We start from the raw sequence: 27,754 nt of genomic DNA on the forward strand, positions 1-27,754 counted from the left end.
AAAAGTTCCTTCACTTCGCACCAGGGTTCATGATCATAGTTTTTGATATAGACATCTGTGAGAGAATGTCCACACTTCTTGATAATTAGTAAACAAAAACAATTCGAAATTAACACAGTGACATCTTCGGATAAACGGTTGAATTAATTCAGTTTCAAAGTTCAGAGTTTCAGCTGTAGAGGAGTTTTTAAGGCGGAAAATTCAAATGTGCGGCGTATAGGTGTACCAACCGGTATATTAATAATAATAATAATAATAATAATAATAATAATAATAATAATAATAATAATAATAATAATAATAATAATAATCGCATGGGCTCTGCTACCAAGTTGCAAGCTAGGGTTTCTGAAGTGAGACATTTTTACAGCCTGCACACCAAATCAGGCGTTCGCGATCGCTTTGCCATTTAATAGCGACTAAAATAGCATAGGCTACTCTTCCTTAGGGATATTAGGTGCTTCATGAATGCTGTTTGGGTTTATGGCCTTCTGAGTAACATGGAATGCTACAGTAATATCGTAGGGGTTCATGGCCTTCTGAGCATCGTTACATGTTACAGTAATATCGTTCAGATTCGTGGCCGTCTGAACAACGTTAAATGCTACAGTAATATAGTTCTGATTCGTGGCCGTCTGAATAACGTTAAATGCTACAGTAATATCGTTCGGGGGTTCATGGCCTTCTGAGCATCGTTAAATGCAACAGTAATATCGTTCAGATTTATGGCCGTCTGAACAACGTTAAATGCTACGGTAATATCGTTCGGGTCCATGACCTTCTGAGCAACGTTAAATGCTACAATAATATCGTTCGGTTCATGGTCACTAGCCTGAGACACTGACCTTCTGACCCCAACTTGGCAGGTTCTATCCTGGCTCAGTCCGGTGGCATTTGAAGGTGCTCAAATACGCCAGTCTCGTGTCGGTAGATTTACTAGCACGTGAAAGAATTCCTGCGGGGCAAAATTCTGGCACCTCGGTGTCTCCGAAAATCTTTGTATGTAGTTAATGGGACGTGTTATTATTACTATCTCTTGAGGAGAATCATAAGCTGTTTTAATGCTGGTAAGTCCCAAGAGATATATTAACAAGCTGTTGTTGCCGCATCCTTCTCGAAATTCTTAAGTTGCCAAGCAGTTTATTAAAAAAGATGAAGTCGAATTTGTACTTGTGTCTTTGGTTAGATTGTATATATATCTGGTTGGTGTTCTGGGTTATTGTTTTCGCAGTTACGTACCGAGGTGGAGTAAAGCTGGATGGCTGATTGTTAACTTAAGTATCTTTATTGGAAAGAAGTTAAAGAAAGGTTCGGCTAGTGTTATTAAATGGACATTACTTTATTATGAAGTTTTGTGTGGTATTGCCTCCAACGCATTTAACTCACTGGGTATTGCTGCGCTGTCTGTTATCTGTTGATTTTAGTGTAACAAAGAGCGATTATGTTCCGGAAGTGTCCAGATTACACTGAAGCTTGTGACACGCTGGTAGGCTAGAGTGTTCCTGGATATCTCTGGGACGAGATAAAGGAAATTACGGAAGCACAATTTTAGAGTTTTGAATCATAGTGCAATTTCCCAGGAATAGGGATAGTAATCTCATTAGAAAATCTCCCTAGAGTATCTAATCTGGAACATGAATTTGGAATAGAGCAATCTTGGATAATCTAAGTATAGAAACAATGCAAGCTGTGATATTGCAAAGCTTGAATTGCCTTGTTCCGCTGTATAAGACAATTATTTATCGTGTCATTTAGGTATTTGGGAGTCCGGCCTCTTGGCTGAACGGTTAGCATAGTGGCCTTCAGTTCAAAGGACCGTGTGTTCGATTCCCGGCAAGTCCTGTTATTTTAACCGCGCCTGGTTAATTTATCTAGCTCGGGGACTGACTATTAATGTTAGCCTCTTCTTCATATTTCCTAATGCTGGCTTCAAGCTATACGACCCGTACTCTATAGCCAACTTGCCTCGTACCGTACCTACTTTTTGATACGCATCATAAGTAGCGGATAGTCCATTTCTCACAGACAGGTTTTTTTTTTATAATTATACTTTCCTCGTAGATATTGATTTTATGAGTGTGTCTACTAACAAAGACGCCTGGTGGTGTTCCTGAATAAACAGTTCAGCAAACAAGGGCCTAGTGGTCATTGGTCATTCCAGTATTCCAGTATGAACCTGCCCAAACTTGAAACCAAGTAAACAGAGTAAAGTTACTTGTTCTCCCAGTTGTGTGGTCCTTCAGGCTGTGCTCGGAACCGTGTACCCAGGTTTGCTTCTGTGTAAGATTATACACATTATATTATTATTATTATTATTATTATTATTATTATTATTATTATTATTATTATTATTATTATTATTATTATTATTATTATTATTATTATTATAGAGAGAGAAAGAATATGAGGAATACCTCACATACATAACGAAGAACAATTCTGCTACTTCCAGTTCATCATCTTTGACTAGAATATCTGTTCTGCCCTATGTTGGTAGTTCAAGTGAGACGGTCATTGCTCCTCTCAGAATTCGGGTGGATTCTGGTTTAACTCACCAGGACATTTAGCATGTACTACTAAAAAAATGTACAATCATTGATCTTATGCCACTCATATTCTTTAAGACTTCTGCCGTTTATTTTTCTTCTTTACGTCTCTTATGGTGAAGATGGGATAGGACAGGGCTAGGATTGAAAAGGAAGCGATCATAGCCTCAGAGGTACCGCCCCAGCATTTGCCTGGTATGAAAATGGAAAGTCCGCCTCTGTGGTGTAGTGGTTAGTGTAATTAGCTGCCACCCCCGGAGGCCCGGGTTCGATTCCCGGCTCTACCAAGAAATTTGAAAAGTGGTATGAGGGCTGGAACGGGGTCCACTCAGCCTCGGGAGGTCATCTGAGTAGATGTGGGTTCGATTCCCACCTCAGCCATCCTGGAAGTGGTTTTCCGTGGTTTCCCACTTCTTCTCCAGGCAAATGCCAGGATGGTACCTAACTTAAGGCCACGGCCGCTTCCTTCCCTCTTCCTTGTCTATCCCTTCCCATCTTCCCATCCCCCACCAAGGCCCCTGTTCAGATTAGCAGGTGAGGCCGCCTGGGCGAGTTACTGGTCATTCTCCTCAGTTGTATCCCCCGACCCAGAGTCTGAAGCTCCAGGACACTGCCCTTGAGGCGGTAGAGGTGAGATCCCTCGCTGAGTCCGAGGGAAAAACCGACCCTGGAGGGTAAACAGATTAAGAAGAAGAAGAATGAAAATGGAAAACCACTGAAATTTATCTTCATGGCTGCCAACAGTGTGGTTCGAACCTACCATCTCCCAAATGCAAGCTCACAGTAATTCTTCTTCTTCTTCGTCTCCTTCTTCTTATTCTGCTTAATCTTCCTGTTGTTATAATAATAATATCCCTGGTCGTATATGTTCCCTCAGTGTTGTCATTCCCTGGTATCCCTCAGGCTCGGTTCTTCTGTTCCGAACAGAGTATTCTCTCTTCTTCAGTATCTCAGCCACGTGGATGTCTTTCTTCTTCTTCAAGGCTGTTTCAAATATTCACTATCAAGTTGCTTTTGGGCATCATTTGCTTCTTGATTTTTCAGTGGAACCACGAACCTACTACGCTGGCGAAGCGGGGGAAGAGGTGATACTCCCACGTGGCGCGTCCCTAGATGGCGGATATGGAGGTCCTAACCGGCTTGCCGGCGGACTTGAGGGAAATAAAATACTTCTCGCGGACCAGACACACTACCCCTTGTGGGTGGGGGACGCAGACGAAGAATACACCCTCGGTATCTCCTGCCTGTCATAAGAGACGACTAAAAGGGGCGACCAAGGGATGATTGAATTGGAACCATGAAACTACTTTTGATTAGTACCATCACGCGGGAAACACCATGGGTTGCCTGTACTTTCGAGTAGTACCACTATATTAGGTACGAAATAGGTTTGTGATTAGTAGCAGCAGAGTGTGTGTCACTGTGGGTTTCCAGTACCCGTGAGTCGTACCCATGTGAGCAACACCACGGGTCTGGGCGTTGCCTGTAATTAGTACCACTATATGAGCGGCACCGTGGATCTGCGTTGCCTGCGCTTAGTATCCACTATGTGAGGAACACCACGGGATTACCCTTGCCCGTGATTAGTATACCTAGGCGAGGAACACCATCGGTTTGCGTCGCCTATGTGTGGCGCCATGTGAGGAACACCATAGGTCTGCGTTACCTGTACGACGTCCAGTACTTGTGAGTAGTACCATTATGTGTGGAACACCGTGAGTCTTCGCTCCTTTTGATTAGTACCCCAACATGACAAATACCATGGTTCTACTTTACTAGCGATATGTACCATTCTGAGGGGCCTTTGACCTGGATTTTGGACCCCTTTAGACATCAAGCATCCTCGATTTAGGATTGTGCTTTAGAAGTGGTCCCTTGGTCAGTAATACTATTATTTATGATAGTTTTTTGAGTCGGATCCACTGATTGTTTTCAATTCATGTCCATCCATTCATTCTTCATGACATTTTTTTAAAATTTTGGTCGGTGGATGTTTTTGAACTTTTACTTTGTCATTTCATTTCGTACCATTAGGGGCCGATGACCCCGATGTTAGGACCCTTTAAACAACAAGCATCATCATCATCATCGTCATCATCTGTGGATCAGTGGTAGAGTGTCAGCCTCCGGATCCCAAGATAGCGGGTTCAAACCTGGCGGAGGTAGTCGGATTTTTGAAGGGCAGAAAAGAGTCCATTTCGACACTCCATGTCGTACGATGTCGGCATGTAAAAGATATCTGATGATACATTTGGTGTTTACCCGACAACATTCATTAAATCTCAGCCACAGACGCCCAAGAGAGTTTCGGTTTACCCGGTCTGCCATCTAGTGGGCCTAGGCTAAAACGGAACGTCGAAATTGACGAGCAGACAGCCAGATGGCGTCAAATTGAAATGTCTGTACACGGTAGCTGAGGTCATACGATTATTATTATTATTATTATTATTATTATTATCATTATCATCTTCAGTGGCAAGAGATTTCTGTACAGGTTAATCCTCATTACGCCGTTCGATATTCCCCTACCGGTAGTATTATTTCTCCTCCGGTTTCTCGCCGGTAGCGGTGATATCGAAGGATTCTCACACGTGCTCAGTGCAAACTTAGTCGGTTGAAGTTACGCCTTCAGACCACCGCAGCATTTGCATTTCTGTGGTGTGCGTTTGCTGATCGCGCTTCTTCCGTTGCCCAGCATTTAGAATCCCATATGAGGGCAGGTTTGACGGTCATCTTGTAGATTTTAAGTTTTATGGGCATTCATCTGTCGCATAAGATCAGAGTTAGGAAGTAACCGAGTAAAAAAACTGTAATCGAATGACTTGTAACTGTTATTTTTACTTGTCATTTACTTCGTGAAATAAAATTGCAATCAGTACATTCTAGTAACTGATATACGGAAGCAGAAACATGATAAAACAAATGGTGATGAAGATAACTTTTCAATTCTACTACAGCAGAACCAGTAGCTGTAGATGAGGTACGTTCTTACCTCTCCATTACTGTCAAAGACATTCTAACGACCCCACTGTTGGCAGCCCTGAAAGTGGTTTTCCGTGGTTTCCAATTTCCACACCAGGTGAATGCTGAGGCTGTACTTTAATTAAGGCCACGGCTGTTTCCTTCCCCCTCCCAGCCCTTTTCTATCCCGTCGTCGCCATAAGACCTATCATGGTCGGTGCGACGTAAAGCAAATTGTAAAAAATAAAATAATAAAATATCTAACGACGTTCTTAAAATTAAACGCAGGTATTTCTTCAAGTGCCCCTGTACCACGTGTTTTCAGTAAATTCAAATACGTACTTTCCCTCTTAAGTCGTCGAGGATTAGCGATGAGAATTTTAGAATCACTTAATTCATTAATAACTATTTTTATTTATTCATTCATTTATGGATACATTTATGTATTTATTTATTTCAAGCGCTAAACGTCATTAACTAAAATAAGAATGAAGGGAAAAGATAATTTCGAAAGTTCTGAGGTGCCATGTGGAGTCTCATCTAGCAATGATAACCACTTAATGCTTCTATGCTAAAAAAAATAATAAAAAATGAAATAATATATTTTCCCTTGCAAACTTTTTTATATTATTTCAGCCCCATGCGAAAAAAATCAGCGATTTCATTAAGACTAACATTCTGTAAATTAATCGTAATTTTACTCATTACTTGTTGAAAAAGTAATTTGTGATAGTAACTGCGTAAAATATTTTTCAAGTAACTGTAATCGAGCTCAGTTACCTTTTCCTTGTACTCTTCCCATCACCGCATGAGACATCTATCAGTCAACTGTCGGATCGGTAACAGTGACAGATCCGAGCTGCTTGAATGATGGTGGTGGTGATTTTTGTTTTAAGTGGAAGTACAACTAGGCAGCCATCCGCTGTATACTGTAACACTAATCAGAGACAAAAACTGGAAGCGATCCGACACTTCGAAAAATGAAGGTATCGGACAAAGAAAGACAAAGGCCACGAAGGGCGTGAAAATTGAGGTACTTGAATATCTTCTTCATATTATTATTATTATTATTATTATTATTATTATTATTATTATTATTATTATTATTATTATTGATTCGTTATGCCCAACTAAGGAGCGCTTTTTGGACTTGTTAGCACTTTTTTTGTTTTTCTTTTTCTTTTCCCAATATATCTTCATCCTCTTGTTGTGTTCTTTTCTTACATTATTCAATCCATCCCGTATATAGTCATTAATGCCGATTTCATTTAGGTCTTCACTGATATCTTTTAGCCAGTTTTTGTGATTTTTTTATTGATAAGGATAAGTTTAAAATTTTCTTTGTGAGCCTGTTGTTATCCATTCTATATAAGTGACCATATAATTGTAATTTTGAGATCGACTGCGGTTGATCTCCCCATAACATTCAACTGATCAGCATGATGAAACAGTTAACAAGGCTCCTACCCCTGGCCCTAGTAGATATACTAGGTTTTCTCGGTCATCGGATTCTGGGGGGCCGAAAACATTATGCGGGAATGTGTCGGAGCTTCCCAAATCTCTGTTATTATTATTGTTGTTGTTGTTGTTAAGTGTCCGTTTCAGCCGCCTGTGGGCTTCGATTTCACAACTTCCTTCGTTTACTCTAGTTCGTTTCCTTTCGCCGGTATTCCTTCATTCTCTGGCTCATTGTTCATGCTAAATTACCTCATTCTTTTTGGTCTCTCTGCTTTCTCTTTGGAATTATTACATCTTAATATCTGACTATTCTTTCAGTATGTACTCTGGCAAGCGAATATTTATTATTGCTAAATGCATTGAAATACTCTTTTTGTCTTAGTTGTGTGTGGTGATTTTTATGAATAATAACTATTCAAATTAAGGAATAGTAGGGGTAGAAGGATCCGAGGTAAACCAGACGTTGGATGACCACTCTCATTACTAAGATGTGAATTACGAATCTTTAAAAGCTACAGCTCGCCAGTAAGACGTTCATTTCCTCTAACTTGATGTAGCGGGTGCCTTAAATAATTATGACTACTTTTAAATTCATGTAAATTATCGTTCTAGATCATGCTATAGCCTTTCTCAGCGTGGTTGGAAAGGTAGCGTAATAAAGTAAATAGGCCATGTCCCTTTATAGAGAGTGAGCGACTATCTACGTCTCTGAATAATAGACCGCCTTCGATTGAATTGGCTATGTAAATGTTTCTAGGTCATTGATTTATCTCGCGAGACATGCCATATTTTCCATTGACTGACCTGCCAAGCCAAATTTAGCCGGAGAATTGCAGGTACTGGACTGCCAGGAGTCGCACGCATTACATGGTCACACATTCTGCCTGCCACGTGTGATAGAGCGTGCTTGTTTTGTGTTCAGCGCTGCATGCTTTGCCAACCCTTACAGTAGCCCAAGAAGTTCTGTCGAATAAACCTATAATTCAGCAGAGATTAGCTGAGACTTTGTGGAAGATCAGTGGTTTAAATCTCCTTCCTGGCACTATACACCCACACACCGAATGGTCTTCCCTCACCTCTGCTTATAGATGAAGTCATGCGAAATCGGTGCCTAGAAAGTAAATTGACAGACTTAAGTAAGGCAGATCATTGCTGCCAATTTGAATAGTTATTATATATAAAAATCACCGAACATAACTAAAACAAAAAATATCTCAATGCAAGCAGAAGTAATGAAAATTCTTTTGTCGGAGTATATTATTAATGAAAATTAAAATATAAGCCTAGTCGTACCCCTACAAGGTTATTAAACACATTATGCGTACATGCCGCTATTCTATTTACCTAATATTATCGTAATAGTCTTACAATACCGCCTCGGCTAGATGTAAATATGTAATCTGTTGTGTCAATTTATTTGCAAGGTATACCATTTTGTCCATAATTCTATTACAAGAATTAAAATTATAACTATGAGAGTTGAAGGAGCAATTCTTGTAAATATGTAACACACAAACAAAACAAACCAACCCCATGGCACTACAGCCCTTGAAGGGCCTTGGCCTACCAAGCGACCGCTGCTCAGCCCGAAGGCCTTCAGATTGCGAGGTGTCGTGTGGTCAGCACAACGAATCCTCTCGGCCGTTATTCTTGGCTTTCTAGACCGGGACCGCTATCTTACCGTCAGATAGCTCCTCAGTTCTAATCACGTAGGCTGAGTGGACCTCGAACCAGCCCTCAGGTCCAGGTAAAAATCCCTAGCCTGGCCGGGAATCGAACCCGGGGCCTCCGAGTAAGAGACAGGCACGCTACCCCTACACCACGGGGCCGGCAATGAATATGTAACATACATACATGCAAAATATCATTTCAGCATTTTAAATCTCCCAGAACTATAAATGAAACATGGTGGAAACATAAACATCCGGGAAAGCAGGTGATAATTTTATTTTCACACCAGGCAAATGCTGGGGCTGTATCTTAATTAAGGCTACGGCCGCTTCCTTCCAACTTCTAGGCCTTCCCTATCGCATCGTCGCCAAAAGACCTATCTGTGTCGGTGCGACGTAAAAACACTAGCAAAAAAGTATACTTCTCCTGGTACCTTCTAGATCTATATCGTACCGTCGAAAGTATTGTAGGTATAGTAAAAATGCTTGTCAAGACTTTAAGAGTAAGATATTAAGAAATCTAGATAGAAATTAAATTTAAAAATGCGGTTTTAACTGTGTAGATCACGCTGCTCAGCTGGGTGCCCGTTGAGGCTAGCCCAGTGCGGTCGGGCTGGCGTGACGTAAATGCGGGCAGCTTACGTTAGAAGCACGTCATGGTGAAGTAAGAGAGAGAACACGCTTTGCAGGGAAGCGAGGGAGCATTGGCGTTCGACTGTGATTACGAAGCCCTCCTCCACTATTCAGCGAAGTGTTGATTGGAGTAGATTATTTAAAATAAAACGTTATAACCGCAATAAAAGAACTGACCTTTTCGAGATATTCCGGTCTGATTTATACTGCACTCGATATAATGTGCCCTACTGCACTATTAAGTTCCGTCCAGGCGAAGGCCGGTCTCGAACCTAGAGTACAGTAGTGAACGAACTCTCACAGACGTGAGCTGGTGCACATAGTCTTACCTGAACACTGTCCTCTTCAATCAGCCGGTAGAGCGCTCTTCTCAGGATAACATGGGTATAATGGGGCAACATAAAGATAACACAAGGACATGTGCCTCCTCAGGTAAGAATTCGACTAAATAAAATTTTAAAATAAAATATCTAACAGAAACACCGCTGCATTCCGAGTTTAACAAATAGGGATTTATTACATAAAATTGAATTATTTACAAATAAAAGATCATTTCAATATGAGATGGAAAAATGACGCTGAGCCGATGACTATCATTTCACTGCCTTCACAAAAACACGTGAATCTGCAACAAGCATGTAACCATAGTGTAAGTAACGAAGTTTAGAAAGATGGATATCTGCCTAATGACACCAAAAACAATGATTCCCTTAAAAAAAAATTTACAAAGCCTCGCGCCGTCGAACCCCGGTGCAAACAAAAATCACTACAAAATTTACAATGACCTGACACGGTCACGAACCCTAGCCCTATGACAGGTAAGGTGTCCAAGATACCCAAGCAAAACAATATCAAAGATCCAATCAACACATACAAGGGTGTCAGTATAAAATGGGCCAGTGTTAAAATCTTACGTAAAACACGTCGGACATAAAACAAATCTCTCTCTCTGCTTTCAGAACAAGAAGGTCGTTTCTTCCCCTTCTGGCATACTTGAAATACTGCAGACGACCAACACACCCGCCTGTGACGTCAAGCTCAATGACCTCCATTCTCACCCCACCCCTTGCGGCAGCCCCTAATTTACGAGCTCAAACGGGAAGACTGGCTAAAGTCTTGCCTTTCAAAGAACACATCACGTCGTCAGCTGTTAAAGCCTTCATTTAAATATACCTGGGCTATCTGCCCTTGTCTCCATACTTCAGCACTCTCGCTCATCTTACATATGCCTCTCATGGGCTAACTCCTGGTGCTACAAAACACTAATTATTAAGCGCTCGTCACATTGCCATACTTGGCATTTCCAAAATATACTCAATAAACTCTCAATGGTTGGGCTCTCTCAGGCCGACTGCAAATCTTACTTTTGCCTCTTATGGGCTCCAATCTCTTAATACCTGGGCTCGCTCGCTCTATCAATGAATCTGGGTGAATTACTGGTCACGACTTGGTCATAATTTGGTCATAATTATACACTTCTACGTCTGCAGAAATAAATGCCTGAATGTGATCTAATAAAAGTACCTATCTGTAGACTAACCTCCTATGCCCAACTGAGTTCGATCAGACCCTTACACAAACATGTACTTCAAAATAACGCAATCAAAATGAACTATAAATTCATTAACAAGGACTCTACAACTAACATCTACCTTAAAGTACGGGGTTCGAGTTTGAGGCCTAGCTCTATATTACAAGGGAAACTCTCCTATTAACACAAATATGCTGACTGACGGTTCCCATATTCCTATCTAAATTTAAATGACATGCTTGAAACAGAATTGGAAAGCTCTGACCTTAAAATAGAAGACATAGCGGAGCGGCCATCCCTGTGGACCACTGGATCTACCACATTCTGATAGACTGCCGGGCTTGCATCAGATACTGTTGACCACTTGGAGACATTCTTGCTGGTGTAGCGTCTTCGTACAGCTCCCTCTGTAGTCGGAAGGTGTCCTCTTCGATGTTGTGCTGGTCAGGTGCTCCCAATGTTCCTGGCTCGATGCCCGTTGTTGTGTTGGCTTCAGCTCCTGGTTGTGGCTTCTTTGGAATGATGCTGTCAAACACTCGTTCTGACTTGATGCTGGGGTAACTGAAAATAAATTCATATATTACAGACTGTCCAAACTTGATGCCTGTCCTCACTGCTAGCGTGTCTCACACGTTACACTGACCAAGTCTCGTTCAGAGTTTTAACCTGGTACACAAGAGTTTCTTTACTACTCTCCGTCACTGTTCTCTCACCCTATCACACGGACAACATATAGTTTTAGAATTCCTAACCTGAGCCAAGATTAATACTAGCATTTTGTCCGAAATTCCTTGACCTCACAGAAATATGAAGCTACTAGCTCATTAGTCTCTTATAAGCAGTACCTCATCTCCCCATAGCATAATCTCATAGGTAAAATCTTCAATTCATCTGAATATTCAAGTTGATTACTTACATCTTTGCAGAAATAGCAGTACAGGTAGTCGTTGTAGCGTGAAGACAAAGCGTTGTTCTCAGGACCAACACGCAGTATGACGATACGTTCCTGCAGCCTCTCGTTCCAAGAATGACTCTGATATGCCCTGGCGGCCTTAATTTATAATTCCGGGTGGCGTCATCAAGCCACTTGGCTGCGTGCAATCTTAGCGTGCCCGGGAAAATTTTCCCGCATTAATTATCATGAGCGCAACATAGCGAATGCATTAATTAATGCAGCCCTAATGCCTATCAAAATAAAGCAGATATAATACAGGTTGCAATTCTTGTCTCAAATCCAATGCAACTCTTCTGTACCCAAAGATATTAATTTATTTCATTCTTCCCTCCTAGAATAAGTTTAGCCGGGAACTGGAACGCGTCCCCAAGCTTCATCAAGAGGCTTCGCTTGGGACATAACTTCTATTAATGGGTTCTGGAGATTTCTCATAATGAGGCTCGCGCTCACTTCACATAAGAACGCTTCTTCTGGACCCCTTTATGACCTTTACTGTAAGACATCGGCTTCGTGGGTGGCCTAGTATTATTCCAATATCCAATACTCAAATTGATATAATTGCACCAATGAACAGAATGGTTCAATAAACAGTCTGTTTTATTTCGTTATATTTATTCATTCAAAGAAAACTGACACGTTATGATTTTTGTGTTACAATCTACAAATGTACAAGGTTTAAACCGTACGAGCTCCGATTTACAGTTCCTTGGATGGGAATGACAGTATATCCAATTTTTAAAAATGTAAAATTCCTGTTGTTCATTAAGTAAAAAGTGATATAATTACATAATGCAACAATGATTTTGCACAGTATTGTAGGGTTGTGTGACTTTCCCTTTACACTGAATTTCTGAAAATAGTATTTACAATTTAACAGGCGTCTGGTGATAATAGCTAGCCTCTAAATGGCGAGAGGGGGGGTTCATCACGAGTGAGGACGTAGATATTTACTATCCAAGAATAAAATACACCGACAATGTAAATATATCTACCAGATAGATGTACAGTATGCCTTCAGATAAATAACCTCTCTAATTTTATTCCCGATAAGCACGATTGGATTATTGGTGAGTTTATCAGATAATTTAAACCCAAACAACCACACGCCACAGCTTATCCACTTTAACTTAGTATTATGTTAGAACTGTTTCCGAAAGCACCCTTAAAATGTAATAATGAAAATTGTAATTCGTTATGTACATTATAAAAATATTTGAAGTTATAGGCCTAACTCTTTATTGTATCCAGTCAAAATACATAAACTTTAAGGAACATAAATAACTTATAACGTAAATTGAAGATGACGTTAATTTTTGTCCTCTTTCTTTCATTATTTTCTGCCTCCATTTCGAACTTGGGTATCACCGCAGTGATCGCCAGTGACTGGGAGAACTTCGCCCAACCTTTACGGCTTGTGACGTAGCCACAGCGTTACAGTGAAATGAAATGGCGTATGGCTTTTAGTGCCAGGAGTGTCCAAGGACAAGTTCGGCTCGCCAGATGCAGGTCTTTTGATTTGACTCCCGCAGGCGACCTGCGCGTCGTGATGATGATGATGATGAAATTATGATGACGACACATACACCCAGCCCCCGTGCCAGCGAAATTAACCAATTAAGGTTAAAATTCCCGACGATGCCTGGAATCGAACCCGGGACCCTTGTAACCAAAGGCCAGCACACTAACCATTTAGCCATGGAGCCGGACACAACGTTACAGTGGTAGAGAAGCATACGTTCATCGCCTGCCAACCCGCCCACTTACAGTGCTGGGCACCCGCGGGAGGGAATGCCCAGCGTGAGCACTTATAGTGTAGATCTCTCTTGAAATACAACATCAATACACATATTTTAGGGTCACGTAGCTTTGAGCTTGCATTTGGAAGTTGGTGGTTCAGATGGATTTCAGTTGTCCCCATTTTCACACCAGGCAAATGCGATCCCGTCGCGAACTATTACGAGTACAGCGGGATATGAATCCACTCACACCGGAGCGTCACTCTCCCGCCTACTTGGCGGGATTGCAGCGAACTATTTTCAGTTTACCCGCGCCCCGCGTTCATTGTGAACAATGACAATGGTGACTGAACTGTTGATAGAGTGCATTAAGAAACATACAATGCTTTACGACATGAGTAATTGAAGACCATAAGAATGTAAGGAAGAAAGATACGTTGTGGGATAAATAGGAAAAGAACTGCATATACTGGTATCAATTCTTTAATTATCACTACCTGTGACTTGTTTTGCACACATTTCTCCCATCGTAGATATCCAGATACATGTAAGATGTATGCTAAAACTGTTGTTATGCATGCCAAATAACTCCACAAATTTCTCACGATCAGCGAAAGCTACAGCGGGTGCTCGTCGTGCGTCATTGTCTACATTTCCAAAGGCTCCGTCCGAGTTCTGATTCCGGCGGATCTAAATCTTCGTAATTTTATGTCAGGTAGTTGTGCAAAATGCACGTTGCTCTATTGATACGTTGTGTGCACGTTAACTTCCATGGATCTGCAATAAATTCTCCATTTCTGTGCTAGTACGCCGAAGGCATTTTCTACGACTCTACGATTATGAAATAAGGCGCAGGCACGTTCTGTCCAGGAAGATTATTGTCTTTCGGCACACCAAGAGCACCTGCTTCTAACCGTTGTTCCATTACAGAGTTCTGGAAAATACCACCATCACTGTTTTTTACGTACGTCCGATATCCATACATACCTGATAAAAGCACGCAGTAGAGAATTTCTTGAGGTAACAAAAATAATTTGATCCACTGTTCCTCGAGCATTTCATAATGACGTGCTTTCAATCGATACTGCCAATACAGTTTGGGAATTATCACATTCTATAATATCCTTGAGCTGATTATATCCATGGTTTGGTAGATGATTCTGGCATACATATTCCGTGCGTTCAGTTACAAATAGCTTGGCAAACCTCTCACACAATAGCGCCAGCTGTTGTGAATCCGACCCGGAAACTGTGACCAATTGTAGAATAGGAATCTCAAGTAGCCACAGTCTCGGAAATCTGAGGCTCAGTTAAATCCGAGCGTTATTTGAACTTTTCTTTTCGCAAATGATTTTTCTACAGCACTTCATTCCCTGCTTATTCCCGACATGTCATCGTACTGTGGCTCCCCTCTACCGAAATCTCGCGCGTTTATTCTGGTTGGTGCCTGAAACTAAAATGTTTTTGAGAAAGAAGGGTCAGCCTATTAAAGCAGTTTCATTGCTGGACAACCCAGGGTCATTCATTCATTATTTGTTTACCATAAACCTTTACAGTATCTATGGAAGGCCAGGTGAAAAGGAGAGGCCCCCCTACACGTAGTGCCCCCTGACCTTTGTCACAGAAATAACCCCAGAAATAACTAGAATAAGCTAAATAAAGTAGTAGTAATTCATAATAATATGAACCTGCCAGGCTGAGTGGCTCAGACGGTTAAGGCGCTGGCCTTCTAACCCCAACTTGGCAGGTTCGATCCTGGGTCAGTCCGATGGTATTTGAAGGTGCTCAAATACGACAGCCCCGTGTCGGTAGATTTACTGGCACGTAAAAGAACTCCTGCGGGACTAAATTCCGGCACCTCGGCGTCTCCGAAGACCTTAAAAAGTAGTTAGTGGGACGTAAAACAATTAACATTATTTATTATTAATAAGATGAACCTGCGGGCATCGCCCTTAGCAACTGCTAGAAGCAGAAGCATTTCCTCATTAGCCGAATCCATTTCAGCTTTCGCAGCGGCCGCGGGATTGTAGGTTTCGCTCCCGCTTCCGCTTCCCGCGTCCCGCGTTGGTGTGTGCAGATCTTTAAACTAGTAAAAATAATTAGTAAGCATTTAGGGTCTTCCTTGTGAAATTAAAAAGTACTGAAGTTTCAGCTAAAACCGTGACATCCGTTATACTCGAACATGGGGCAAGGTACAAACATGTTTTTATCATATTTATGAGCAGTAGCGAATTTAGAAATTTATGAGCTGTCGTTATTAACATGGGATTGCAGAGCGAAGAGTGTGAAATTAGTCCTTTGACTCCCCCTCCGGCATCCATTATTCAACACTTGGTAGAGAGGCGTATCACGTAGCATATATTATGTTCTCCTGCACCAAGGCTGTTGTCTTCTCCTTCGATTGTTATGTAGAAAAGGACAGGAAAGCCTCCTGGATGTATAAATACAGACATAGACTGGTCGAGAAACGGAGCGCGTTGTATACGAACAAGAAATCAGATATCATTTTTAATTCAAGTCTTTACACCAGTACTATTCAATCGTCTTCGTTTACTGCACTTCCGGATATAACTTTTCTTTTTCTAATGTCATTGTCGTTAGTACCTGATTTAACTCATCTATCTGCATCTAAAATATGTTTAGAAATGTATTTCAAGGCCACAAAGCACATTTTTAAACAATAATGGGCGTATGAATATTGTATCACAGAAGTAAAAAATAACACAACATATGAACAAGTTATCTATTCTGTTCGTTTTAATAATAATCCGTAGAAGAAAAGATACAATATATGAACTAAAAAGCATGCACATTGAATTTTCCCTCACCTGAGCCGACATAGTTTGAATTTTAGGAAGTAGGCATGAGTAAATTATAGGGAGTGTGAGCGAGTTGACCGTGTGTTTAGGGTCGCGTAGCTGTGACCTTGCATTCGGAAGATGGTGGGTTCGAATCCTATTGTCGGCGTCCCTGAAGTTTTCCGTGGTTTCCCATTTTCACACCGTGCAAATGCTGGGACTGTAGCTTAAAACCACGGCCGCTAACTTACCAATCCTTGCGTTTTCCTAAACTTTCAATGTGTTAGTGCTAGCAAAAAAAAAAAAAAAAAAAAAAAAACCGGAACAACCTTTTGCTTTGTTTTCTCCCATTAAACAACAGCAAAAACAAAGGAATCTTTCAGTTCTACGTGAATGTTGGCATAATGATGATAGCCACGGGACCTCCAGTTTTACGTCGACTCCGAACCACAGAGATGTGATTTTTCATTTCAAAATTCTCACATGCATTGGCCGGGGTTCGAAATGTGATTACATGGATGGAAAGTCATTATCGAGTCCATTTCGCTTTGACGCCCGCCCCCTCCCCAAAAAGGAGAAGAAACTACTACTACTACTACTACTACTACTACTACTACTACTACTACTACTACTACTACTACCAGTTTTATGCCCAGTATTATTTTCATATAGTAACTGTTATTATTTCTGGGTTGTATGTGTCGAGACTTGAAATACAGTATCTACTCCAAATTAGCGTGGAGAAACTTTGAAATAGGACATTACTCAGGATGGTCGCCAAAATTCCTAGTGGCACGAATCCCCACAAGTCAGCTTCAGCTTTTGGGTTCTGTCATGATGATACGTGAATTGACATGTATTTCGGTCATGTTAGAGTAATTGCTTGTGGTACATAACGACATAACTTTATGCCTCGTTGAATTTAATTTTCCATACAAAAAAAGAATGATTTATGGGTAGATTCGATATAGTTATATTCTGGGCAACATGGTAGTTTGTTGTAAATAGAATGGCGAAATATTTGTACTAAGCTTATGTATTTATTTATTTTAGTTTTTACTGATACGATGTTATTTTAAGTGACTTAAAAAACTTATTATGAGAAATGCATGAAATCGTCTTATGAGAGCGAATGACCTCGATGGTTGAGCCCGTAAAACATCCTCACATTAATTGTTCATGAATCATTTTATAAGGTGTCATTTTCTGTGCTTACCTTCTGTTTACTGTTGCTTTTCTGACCTTGTAACCCTTACCTCTAAAATTGCTTTTGTTGTTAATGAAGTCGTGGTATACAAAGTACTTCTCTTTGTAATGTATTGTCTACTCCTAATTTTGAACGCAATAGTTATCAATTATTATCTTGGAAAATTCGTATTTCATTAAACAATATATTGTTCGAAGAAGTATGCAGTATAATACAAAATGTAGGCCTAAGCTGTTTCTCTCTTTTCCCTATAACTTAGAACAGTAGGTAAACCACCATATTGCCGATTTTATGTTCTTTTCTATCCCTTGCATATTGAACCACAAATATTGTAGTTCTCTTTACCAGGTTAATGCACACCTTTAGATGTAAAATGTAATCGGTTCCTAAATGCACATACAACATTCGACGCTCATTCACTATTTGTGTATGCTTCAAAATGATTATTCTTAATTACGAGTAAATGTCTTCTGCTTGTACTAATCAAGCGATTTTATCTTCTATGTCGTATTTTTGTTGTTGTGCTTATCATTCTTAATCAGACCTGAGATCTTTTTGCAGTGTTTACCAATTCAACTATTTCGTTAATTTTATTCTTACTATCTTTAGCCAGACGCCGGCCCCGTGGTGTAGGGCTAGTGTGCCTGCCTCTTACCCGAAGGCCCTATGTTCTATTCCCGGTCAGGTCAGAGATTTTTACCTGGACCTGAGGTCTGGTTCGAGGTCCACTCAGCCTACGTGATTAGAACTGAAGAGCTATTGACGGTGAGATAGCGGCCCCGGTCTAGAAAGCCAAGAATAACGACCGAGAGGATTCGTCGTGCTGACCACACGACACCTCGTAATCTGCAGACCTTCGGGCTGAGCAGCGGTCGCTTGGTAGGCCAAGGCCCTTCAAGGGCTGTAGGGCCATGGGGTTTGGTTTTTTTTTTTTTAATCTTTAGCCGGAGATTGTGCAGAATGTCTGATTGTCATTGCTTGTGATGTAAACTCATCAGTGAACTACGACTCTACACTTCAGCAAGATTTATAGCTGTATTTTTTGTTAAAACTATATTTTAAGGATTGTTTTAAACTACCACGTACATTTTCTGAAACATAAAACTAAGCAGAAGAATCAGTGTCAAACTTCGTATATCTCGTCCCATTCTGTAGTATACTGAGATCGGTGTGTGGACTCAAATGCTTCCATGGCCCATGCATTGATAATGATGATTTTCTGAAACTACTTTGAAAAAATGTGAGTTATTTGTATTTCCATTGTTGTCAAAATGTTTCCATAATGAGTATTCAGAATTTTATGTAAAACTAAATGTTCTGTACGTCACTTCATCCGGAATATCACAGGGACTGTGGACAATTCGGCATGTAAGTCTGGCTTCCTTCCCTGATTATGCACCGAGTAGCTTTGTATTGTACAGCTCGTATGTTGCCATTCTAAACAAGCATAGCAAAATACAGAAGATAAAATGATAATTGTGTTAGTAGTGTAATGCTAGTTAATATTGACTTGTCACAAACTATTATTTCGTACTGCACTGGAGACGTGTTTTTGTCTCCAGGCTAGACTGGCCAGTTCCATGATATTTACCTGCTCTACTGTCAGCTTTAATTATACGATATAGCATCTCTCATTTTGTGTGCATATTGGGCAAACGTGAATTGATCGTTGATTGTACTGTGAAAATGAATATGATGTGGTATTGGAGTCGAGTGCAGTGCTCTTGAGAGCATGTCCACTAATAATAATAATAATAATAATAATAATAATAATAATAATAATAATAATAATAATAATAATAATAATAATAATGGCGTATGACCTCCGAAAATGCCTGATGCAGGTCCTTTTTCTAGTAGACGGCGTATAGGTGACTGCATGTCTATGAGGCTGGGCGTGGGCGTTACCTAAGTTGACTTCTAATTAGCTTTCGGGCCAGACGAATTAACCAGTTAAGGTTAAAATCCCCGACCCGGCCTGGAATTGAAGCCGGAACCCTCTGGACCAACGGCCAGAATGCTAATCATTTAACCATGTAGCCGGACATTAATACGAATATGTTGGATCAATAAATGTAATCATCCATTACTGTAGGTCTACTCTTTTTCCGTTTTTGCGTACTATTGAAAATGGAAACCTACAACCTGTTTTCCAATCATTGACCGGGTCAGGGATGTAATGAATGAAACATATATAGGCTGTTATTACAATGGGATCGCCACTCCCAAGGTGATTTATTAATAAGTAATAAATGCTATGACATGATGATGGAGAGTGCTGCTGGAATGAAAGATGACAGGGAAAACCGGAGTACCCGGAGAAAAACCTGTCCCGCCTCCGCTTTGTCCAGCACAAATTTCACATGAGTTCACCGGGATTTGATCCACGGTATCCAGCGGTGAGAGGCCGACGCGCAGCCGTCTGAGCCACGGAGGCTCTCTTTTTGCGTACTATTATCTATTCTAAATATGATAAAATTTATGTTAATGTCTACAACTACGAGCCTACTACTAAACCGTTTTTATTCCGTCGCTGAAGGGAGCGGCGTGCCTCCTACACGATAACGCCGTCTCTCAGGCCAGTAGATGTTCGGAGAAGGTGAGGGGGTTGGCGGCCGTGGCCTATACTAGGAACTGTCCCGGCATTCGTCTTAGTGGAGGAAAATGGAAAACCACGGAAACTATTACTCGGGACTGCCGACGGTGGGAACCAGCCCCTCTCCGTCTTCCGTATGCAGAGGCGTAGAGCCAAGACATAGTCGCGACCACCCCTCCTCTGCTAGTTTGGTCGGTCGGAGTGCAGAGCTGTCGGATCACGGAAAACCGTGGCCATTTGTAGGTCGAAGTCTACTCTGCATCCGCCGACCGTTAGTGTTTTAATGACCACAAAAGTTATTCATCATTTTCATTTGTATTTTGACGTAGAGTATGTCTATGGTTTCTGTCTAGTATTGGGTCGTTCGGTAAAAATCAGTGTGTCGCAAAAAGAAAAAAGGTATATTTCGAAATTATAAAAGCTAACAAAAATATAAAAACTGACTTGTAAAGAGGAAGATCGAATGGGTCTATCCTGATATATTTGTTAGATAGCGCAATAGCTATTTTGTTGTGAAATCGGAGCTCGGAGCGTGCAGTAAAATTATTATAACTTGGGACCGCAACCGGACAGCACATACTGCGAGGTGTCATTCGTTTCGTCTATAGGCTATCTGTAATAAAGAGATACATAAACATTGTGAAATAATTGTGAACTTTGTGTAAATTTCCAAAATGCCTTAATATTTTAATTTAATGAGGTTCAAGCTTACCGTAAATAGAAACAGGAATTCAGAATGAAATGGCGTATGGCTTTTAAGTGCCGGGAATGTCCGAGGACAAGTAGGCGACCTGCGCGTCATGATGAGGGTGAAATGATGATGAAGACAACACATACACCCAGCTCCCGTGCCAGCGAAATTAGCCAATTATGGTTAAAATTCCCGACCCTGGAGCCGGAGAAGAATTAAGAATGAGTCAATAGGAATCGAACAAGCCAGAATGATCCGAGGCTGAATAAAAGCGAGCTTGCCTACAAGGCAAGAAAGCTGAAACGGCCGAGCGCCGCGATGTACATCTACAGCTTCTGTCTAACTTATAGATATAGAAACGCCCGAAGACACTAGAGAAGGTGTAATCGAACCGATGAAAATTGTAAATAGTGTGATTCGACAACTTTCACAAAGGACAGAAAAAATCCAAGAAAAATCAAACAAAACCCCTTTTTTCTAACACCCACGCGACGTATTTAACGCCCAAGAGAGGTGCCGCCATGGCTGCACACAGTCCCCAGTCATTTTTTCCGGGTAAACCGTCTTTCGAACCGTCAGAGATCTTTTACATCTTTTACAGGAATCATGCAGCAGTATGAAAATTAGATGTCCAGAATTCTTGTTGGTTCTTCAGTATTCCTCTACTGAGACATCCATCAGCATTAAAAACCGGCTTTTAAGGAGGAAGTGAGGCAAAACAGCCCACATCGCGCAGCATAAATCAGGTGATTCAGTGACGTATGGCAGGCCCGCTAGAAAACGCTGGTTCGAAGCGGTTTGCCAACCCAGACTTATCCAGTGACTCAAACTACAGTGTTGTAGAGCCCGTTAACAGATATGCTGTTGAGACGTTAAACCGCTTTATCATTGCTATAATCCTTTTAAGTGTTTGTGACGAATCTTGTTGATCAGCTTGACATTAGAAAAGCTTAATGGCTCATTTTAAAGGATTGTGGTTTATCAGTGTGCAAGATTATGACATCTATCTGAATAGACTCATAATAGTCTGAGTTATCAGTCTTTCTGTAAATAAGACTATTAAAACATGTCGAGTGAGGTACTGATTTGAGTCCAAATTAGTAACATCAGTCCCTTTCTCTCCCGACCCTTTATTATTATTATTATTATTATTATTATTATTATTATTATTATTATTATTATTATTATTATTATTATTATTATTATTTATTATTATTATTAACAACAACAAATATTCTGTCAACTATTGTTGGCCTTTGCAGACGCCGGTGTACCATAATCATACTCTGAAAAGGAATTTATTTAATATACAGTACCAGTGGATCTACTGTCACTCATATTCTACACGTAAATATTTTTAAATGTCAACCGACTGAGCTAAAATTCGACCCTATAACTGCGAGCACTGGAACTGGGCACCTAATGACCTGTACCGCTGTAATCTAGGAGTTAGCATAGTGACTTCTAGCCCGATTTGCTAAATTGTTGATTCTTGGCTGCCACGGAATTTAGACAGGTTTAAGATTTTGTATTTAGATAATCGGTTTAAAATTACAGTATATATATATATAATTAAATAAATAAATAAACTGGATGCGACCGGTGAAATGGTACTCTACATCTAGATTTGTATATTAAATGTTCCCTTTAGCTGTAACTATCAGTAAAACTTAATTAGTATAAGCTAAAACAATGCCCGGCCCCATGGCTGAGTGGTTAGCGTGCTGGCCTTTGGTCCCAGGGGTCCCCGGTTCGATTCCCGGCAGGGTCTGGAATTTAACCTAAATGGTTACTTCCCCTGGCACGGGGACTGGGTGCATGTGCCGTCTTCATCATCCTTCCATCCTCATCACGACGCGCAGGTCGCCTACGCGTGTCAAATCAAAAGACCTGCATCAGGCCTCTCCGGAGGCCACACGGCATGTATCTAAAACTAACTAAGAAGCTCACACAGACGAGCGCGCGCGCGCAAGAGAACTTACGAAACATTTTCACAATAAAAATGAATTAAGCCTAGATAGCTAGGAATAAGAGTTTGTAATATTTTATATGTACAGAAACGGACAATAGTCCAGTACAATTCACTTACTTAGCTTGTTACGTTACGTAGTGAGATAATGGTATTTGAGACATCTTTTCTAAGCCTTGACACTTCATAAGTCATTAAGTTATCACTTCCTTCTCTGCCTAATCCTCAAGAAATATCTTACACCTGTTATCAGACGGACGTATAAATGATTCCGTTTAATGTATCTTCTATTGCTATACATTTTAAGAGACGCTGAACATTTTATCTCCCGGGCATTCTTTAATGTGTTTGTAGCCATAGTCAGTGACACAGAAATATCGTATTTAAACGCTTTCAAACGCTATCGACCCCAACTGAAATCGAAATGGCCAACGGCTAACCGAATGCATCTCTGTGCCACCCAAAAATAACTTTACTCTAAGTTCACAGGGCAATTGACCACGATTTCCCAAATCTTTTCCATGAATTAACAATAAGAATAATCTGGTAGGCATCCACAATCTTTTATTGCATTGTAGTAATTGGGAACTTTTGCATCATGGATGGTGATACTGGACATAGTGCTACTTATTCTTGTTAGATGTGTACTGGGCATAGTGCTACTTCTTCTTGTTAGATGTATACTGGACATAGTGATACTACTTCTTGTTACATGTATACTGGACATAGTGCTACTTGTTCTTGTTAGATGTATACTGGACATAGTGATACTACTTCTTGTTACATGTATACTGGACATAGTGCTACTTGTTCTTGTTAGGTGTATACTGGACATAGTGCTACTTGTTCTTGTTAGATGTATACTGGACATAGTAATACTTGTTCTTGTTACATGTATACTGGACATACTGCTACTTGTTCTTGTTAGGTGTATACTGGACATAGTGCTACTACTTCTTGTTACATGTATACTGGACATAGTGCTACTTGTTCTTGTTAGATGTATACTGGACATAGTGCTACTACTTCTTGTTACATGTATACTGGACATAGTGCTACTTGTTCTTGTTACATGTATACTGGACATAGTGCTACTACTTCTTGTTACATGTATACTGGACATAGTGCTACTTGTTCTTGTTAGATGTATACTGGACATAGTGCTACTTGTTCTTGTTAGATGTATACTGGACATAGTGCTACTACTTCTTGTTACATGTATACTGGACATAGTGCTACTTCTTCTTGTTAGATGTATACTGGACATAGTGCTACTACTTCTTGTTACATGTATACTGGACATAGTGATACTTGTTCTTGTTAGATGTATACTGGACATACTGCTACTTGTTCTTGTTAGGTGTATACTGGACATAGTGCTACTACTTCTTGTTACATGTATACTGGACATAGTGCTACTACTTCTTGTTACATGTATACTGGACATAGTGCTACTACTTCTTGTTACATGTATACTGGACATAGTGCTACTTGTTCTTGTTAGGTGTATACTGGACATAGTGCTACTACTTCTTGTTACATGTATACTGGACATAGTGCTACTTGTTCTTGTTAGATGTATACTGGACATAGTGCTACTACTTCTTGTTACATGTATACTGGACATAGTGCTACTTGTTCTTGTTAGATGTATACTGGACATAGTGCTACTACTTCTTGTTACATGCATACTGGACATAGTGCTACTTGTTCTTGTTAGATGTATACTGGACATAGTGCTACTTGCTCTTGTTAGATGTATACTGGACATAGTGCTACTACTTCTTGTTACATGTATACTGGACATAGTGCTACTACTTCTTGTTACATGTATACTGGACATAGTGCTACTTGCTCTTGTTAGATGTATACTGGACATAGTGCTACTTGTTCTTGTTAGATGTATACTGGACATAGTGCTACTTGTTCTTGTTACATGTATACTGGACATAGTGCTACTTCTTCTTGTTAGATATATACTGGACATAGTGCTACTTGTTCTTGTTAGATGTATACTGGACATACTGCTACTTGTTCTTGTTAGGTGTATACTGGACATACTGCTACTTGTTCTTGTTAGGTGTATACTGGACATACTGCTACTACTTCTTGTTACATGTATACTGGACATACTGCTACTTGTTCTTGTTAGGTGTATACTGGACATACTGCTACTTGTTCTTGTTAGATGTATACTGGACATAGTGCTACTTCTTCTTGTTAGATGTATACTGGACATAGTGCTACTTGTTGTTGTTAGATGTATACTGGACATACTGCTACTTGTTCTTGTTAGGTGTATACTGGACATAGTGCTACTTCTTCTTGTTAGATGTATACTGGACATAGTGCTACTTGTTGTTGTTAGATGTATACTGGACATAGTGCTACTACTTCTTGTTACATGTATACTGGACATAGTGCTACTTCTTCTTGTTAGATGTATACTGGACATACTGCTACTTCTTCTTGTTAGATGTATACTGGACATAGTGCTACTTCTTCTTGTTAGATGTATACTGGACATAGTGCTACTTGTTCTTGTTAGGTGTATACTGGACATACTGCTACTTGTTCTTGTTAGATGTATACTGGACATAGTGCTACTTGTTGTTGTTAGATGTATACTGGACATACTGCTACTTGTTCTTGTTAGGTGTATACTGGACATACTGCTACTTGTTCTTGTTAGATGTATACTGGACATAGTGCTACTACTTCTTGTTACATGTATACTGGACATACTGCTACTTCTTCTTGTTAGATGTATACTGGACATAGTGCTACTTCTTCTTGTTACATGTATACTGGACATACTGCTACTTGTTCTTGTTAGGTGTATACTGGACATACTGCTACTTCTTCTTGTTAGATGTATACTGGACATACTGCTACTTCTTCTTGTTAGATGTATACTGGACATAGTGCTACTTCTCTTGTTAGATGTATACTGGACATAGTGCTACTTGTTCTTGTTAGGTGTATACTGGACATACTGCTACTTGTTCTTGTTAGATGTATACTGGACATAGTGCTACTTGTTGTTGTTAGATGTATACTGGACATACTGCTACTTGTTCTTGTTAGGTGTATACTGGACATAGTGCTACTTGTTCTTGTTAGATGTATACTGGACATAGTGCTACTTCTTCTTGTTAGATGTATACTGGACATAGTGCTACTTGTTGTTGTTAGATGTATACTGGACATACTGCTACTTGTTCTTGTTAGATGTATACTGGACATAGTGCTACTTGTTCTTGTTAGGTGTATACTGGACATAGTGCTACTACTTCTTGTTACATGTATACTGGACATAGTGCTACGTGTTCTTGTTAGATGTATACTGGACATAGTGCTACTACTTCTTGTTACATGTATACTGGACATAGTGCTACTACTTCTTGTTACATGTATACTGGACATAGTGCTACTTGTTCTTGTTAGGTGTGTACTGGACATAGTGCTACTTGTTCTTGTTAGATGTATACTGGACATAGTGCTACTTGTTCTTGTTAGATGTATACTGGACATAGTGCTACTTGTTCTTGTTAGATGTATACTGGACATAGTGCTACTTGTTCTTGTTAGGTGTATACTGAACATAGTGCTACTTGTTCTTGTTAGATGTATACTGGACATAGTGCTACTTCTTCTTGTTAGATGTATACTGGACATAGTGCTACTTGTTGTTGTTAGATGTATACTGGACATAGTGATACTTGTTGTTGTTAGATGTATACTGGACATAGTGCTACTACTTCTTGTTACATGTATACTGGACATAGTGCTACTTGTTCTTGTTAGATGTATACTGGACATAGTGCTACTTGTTCTTGTTAGATGTATACTGGACATAGTGCTACTTGTTCTTGTTAGGTGTGTACTGGACATAGTGCTACTTGTTCTTGTTACATGTGTACTGGACATAGTGCTACTACTTCTTGTTACATGTATACTGGACATAGTGCTACTTGTTCTTGTTACATGTATACTGGACATAGTGCTACTTGTTCTTGTTACATGTATACTGGACATAGTGCTACTTCTTCTTGTTAGATGTATACTGGACATAGTGCTACTTGTTGTTGTTAGATGTATACTGGACATACTGCTACTTGTTCTTGTTAGGTGTGTACTGGACATAGTGCTACTACTTCTTGTTACATGTATACTGGACATAGTGCTACTTGTTCTTGTTAGATGTATACTGGACATAGTGCTACTACTTCTTGTTACATGTATACTGGACATAGTGCTACTTGTTCTTGTTAGATGTATACTGGACATAGTGCTACTTGTTCTTGTTAGATGTATACTGGACATAGTGCTACTACTTCTTGTTACATGTATACTGGACATAGTGCTACTTGTTCTTGTTAGATGTATACTGGACATAGTGCTACTTGTTCTTGTTAGATGTATACTGGACATAGTGCTACTACTTCTTGTTACATGTATACTGGACATAGTGCTACTTGTTCTTGTTAGATGTATACTGGACATAGTGCTACTTGTTCTTGTTAGATGTATACTGGACATAGTGCTACTACTTCTTGTTACATGTATACTGGACATAGTGCTACTTGTTCTTGTTAGATGTATACTGGACATAGTGCCACTTGTTCTTGTTAGATGTATCTATACAATGTAAAAAGAGCATTCAAAGAGACCAGATTAGAACTATGTAATATAAAATTCTAGCGTCGCCTGTGACATTGATTTTAACGTAAACGCGTTTTGCTTTTTCAGCACGATGCCTTCAGACAGCATGGACGACATTGAGCTGAAGAACATCCAGCTCCAGTTTCCTAGCGCTCGGACGCTATCCCGGGACGACTCCAGTATCTTGGAGGAGCGTGTGGAGACAGGTCGGGGTAGCGTGTTGGTAGCTGTGCAGGGCAACAGAAACAAACCGGCCATCCTTACCTACCACGACTTGGGGCTCAACTGTAAGTATTTCACTTCCTTAATCTGTAGTGCTGTGCACTATTTGGAGTGGT

The 27,754-nt window shown here is 40.2% G+C and overlaps 1 protein-coding gene across 7 annotated transcripts in view; it reads left to right on the plus strand.

Moving 5' to 3' along the window:
• MESK2 (misexpression suppressor of KSR 2) overlaps positions 1–27,754 on the plus strand; it is a 666,835-nt gene that overhangs the window by 428,343 nt on the left and 210,738 nt on the right. For all 7 annotated transcript variants that reach the window (XM_067147420.2, XM_068227618.1, XM_067147421.2 and 4 more), the window contains one exon: positions 27,504–27,703. In XM_067147420.2, the coding sequence (XP_067003521.2) occupies positions 27,504–27,703 (200 nt within the window). The remainder of the gene's footprint in view (positions 1–27,503; positions 27,704–27,754) is intronic.

Source organism: Anabrus simplex, chromosome 5 (genome assembly GCF_040414725.1).
Source record: "Anabrus simplex isolate iqAnaSimp1 chromosome 5, ASM4041472v1, whole genome shotgun sequence".
Taxonomy (NCBI): Eukaryota; Metazoa; Arthropoda; class Insecta; order Orthoptera; family Tettigoniidae; genus Anabrus; species Anabrus simplex.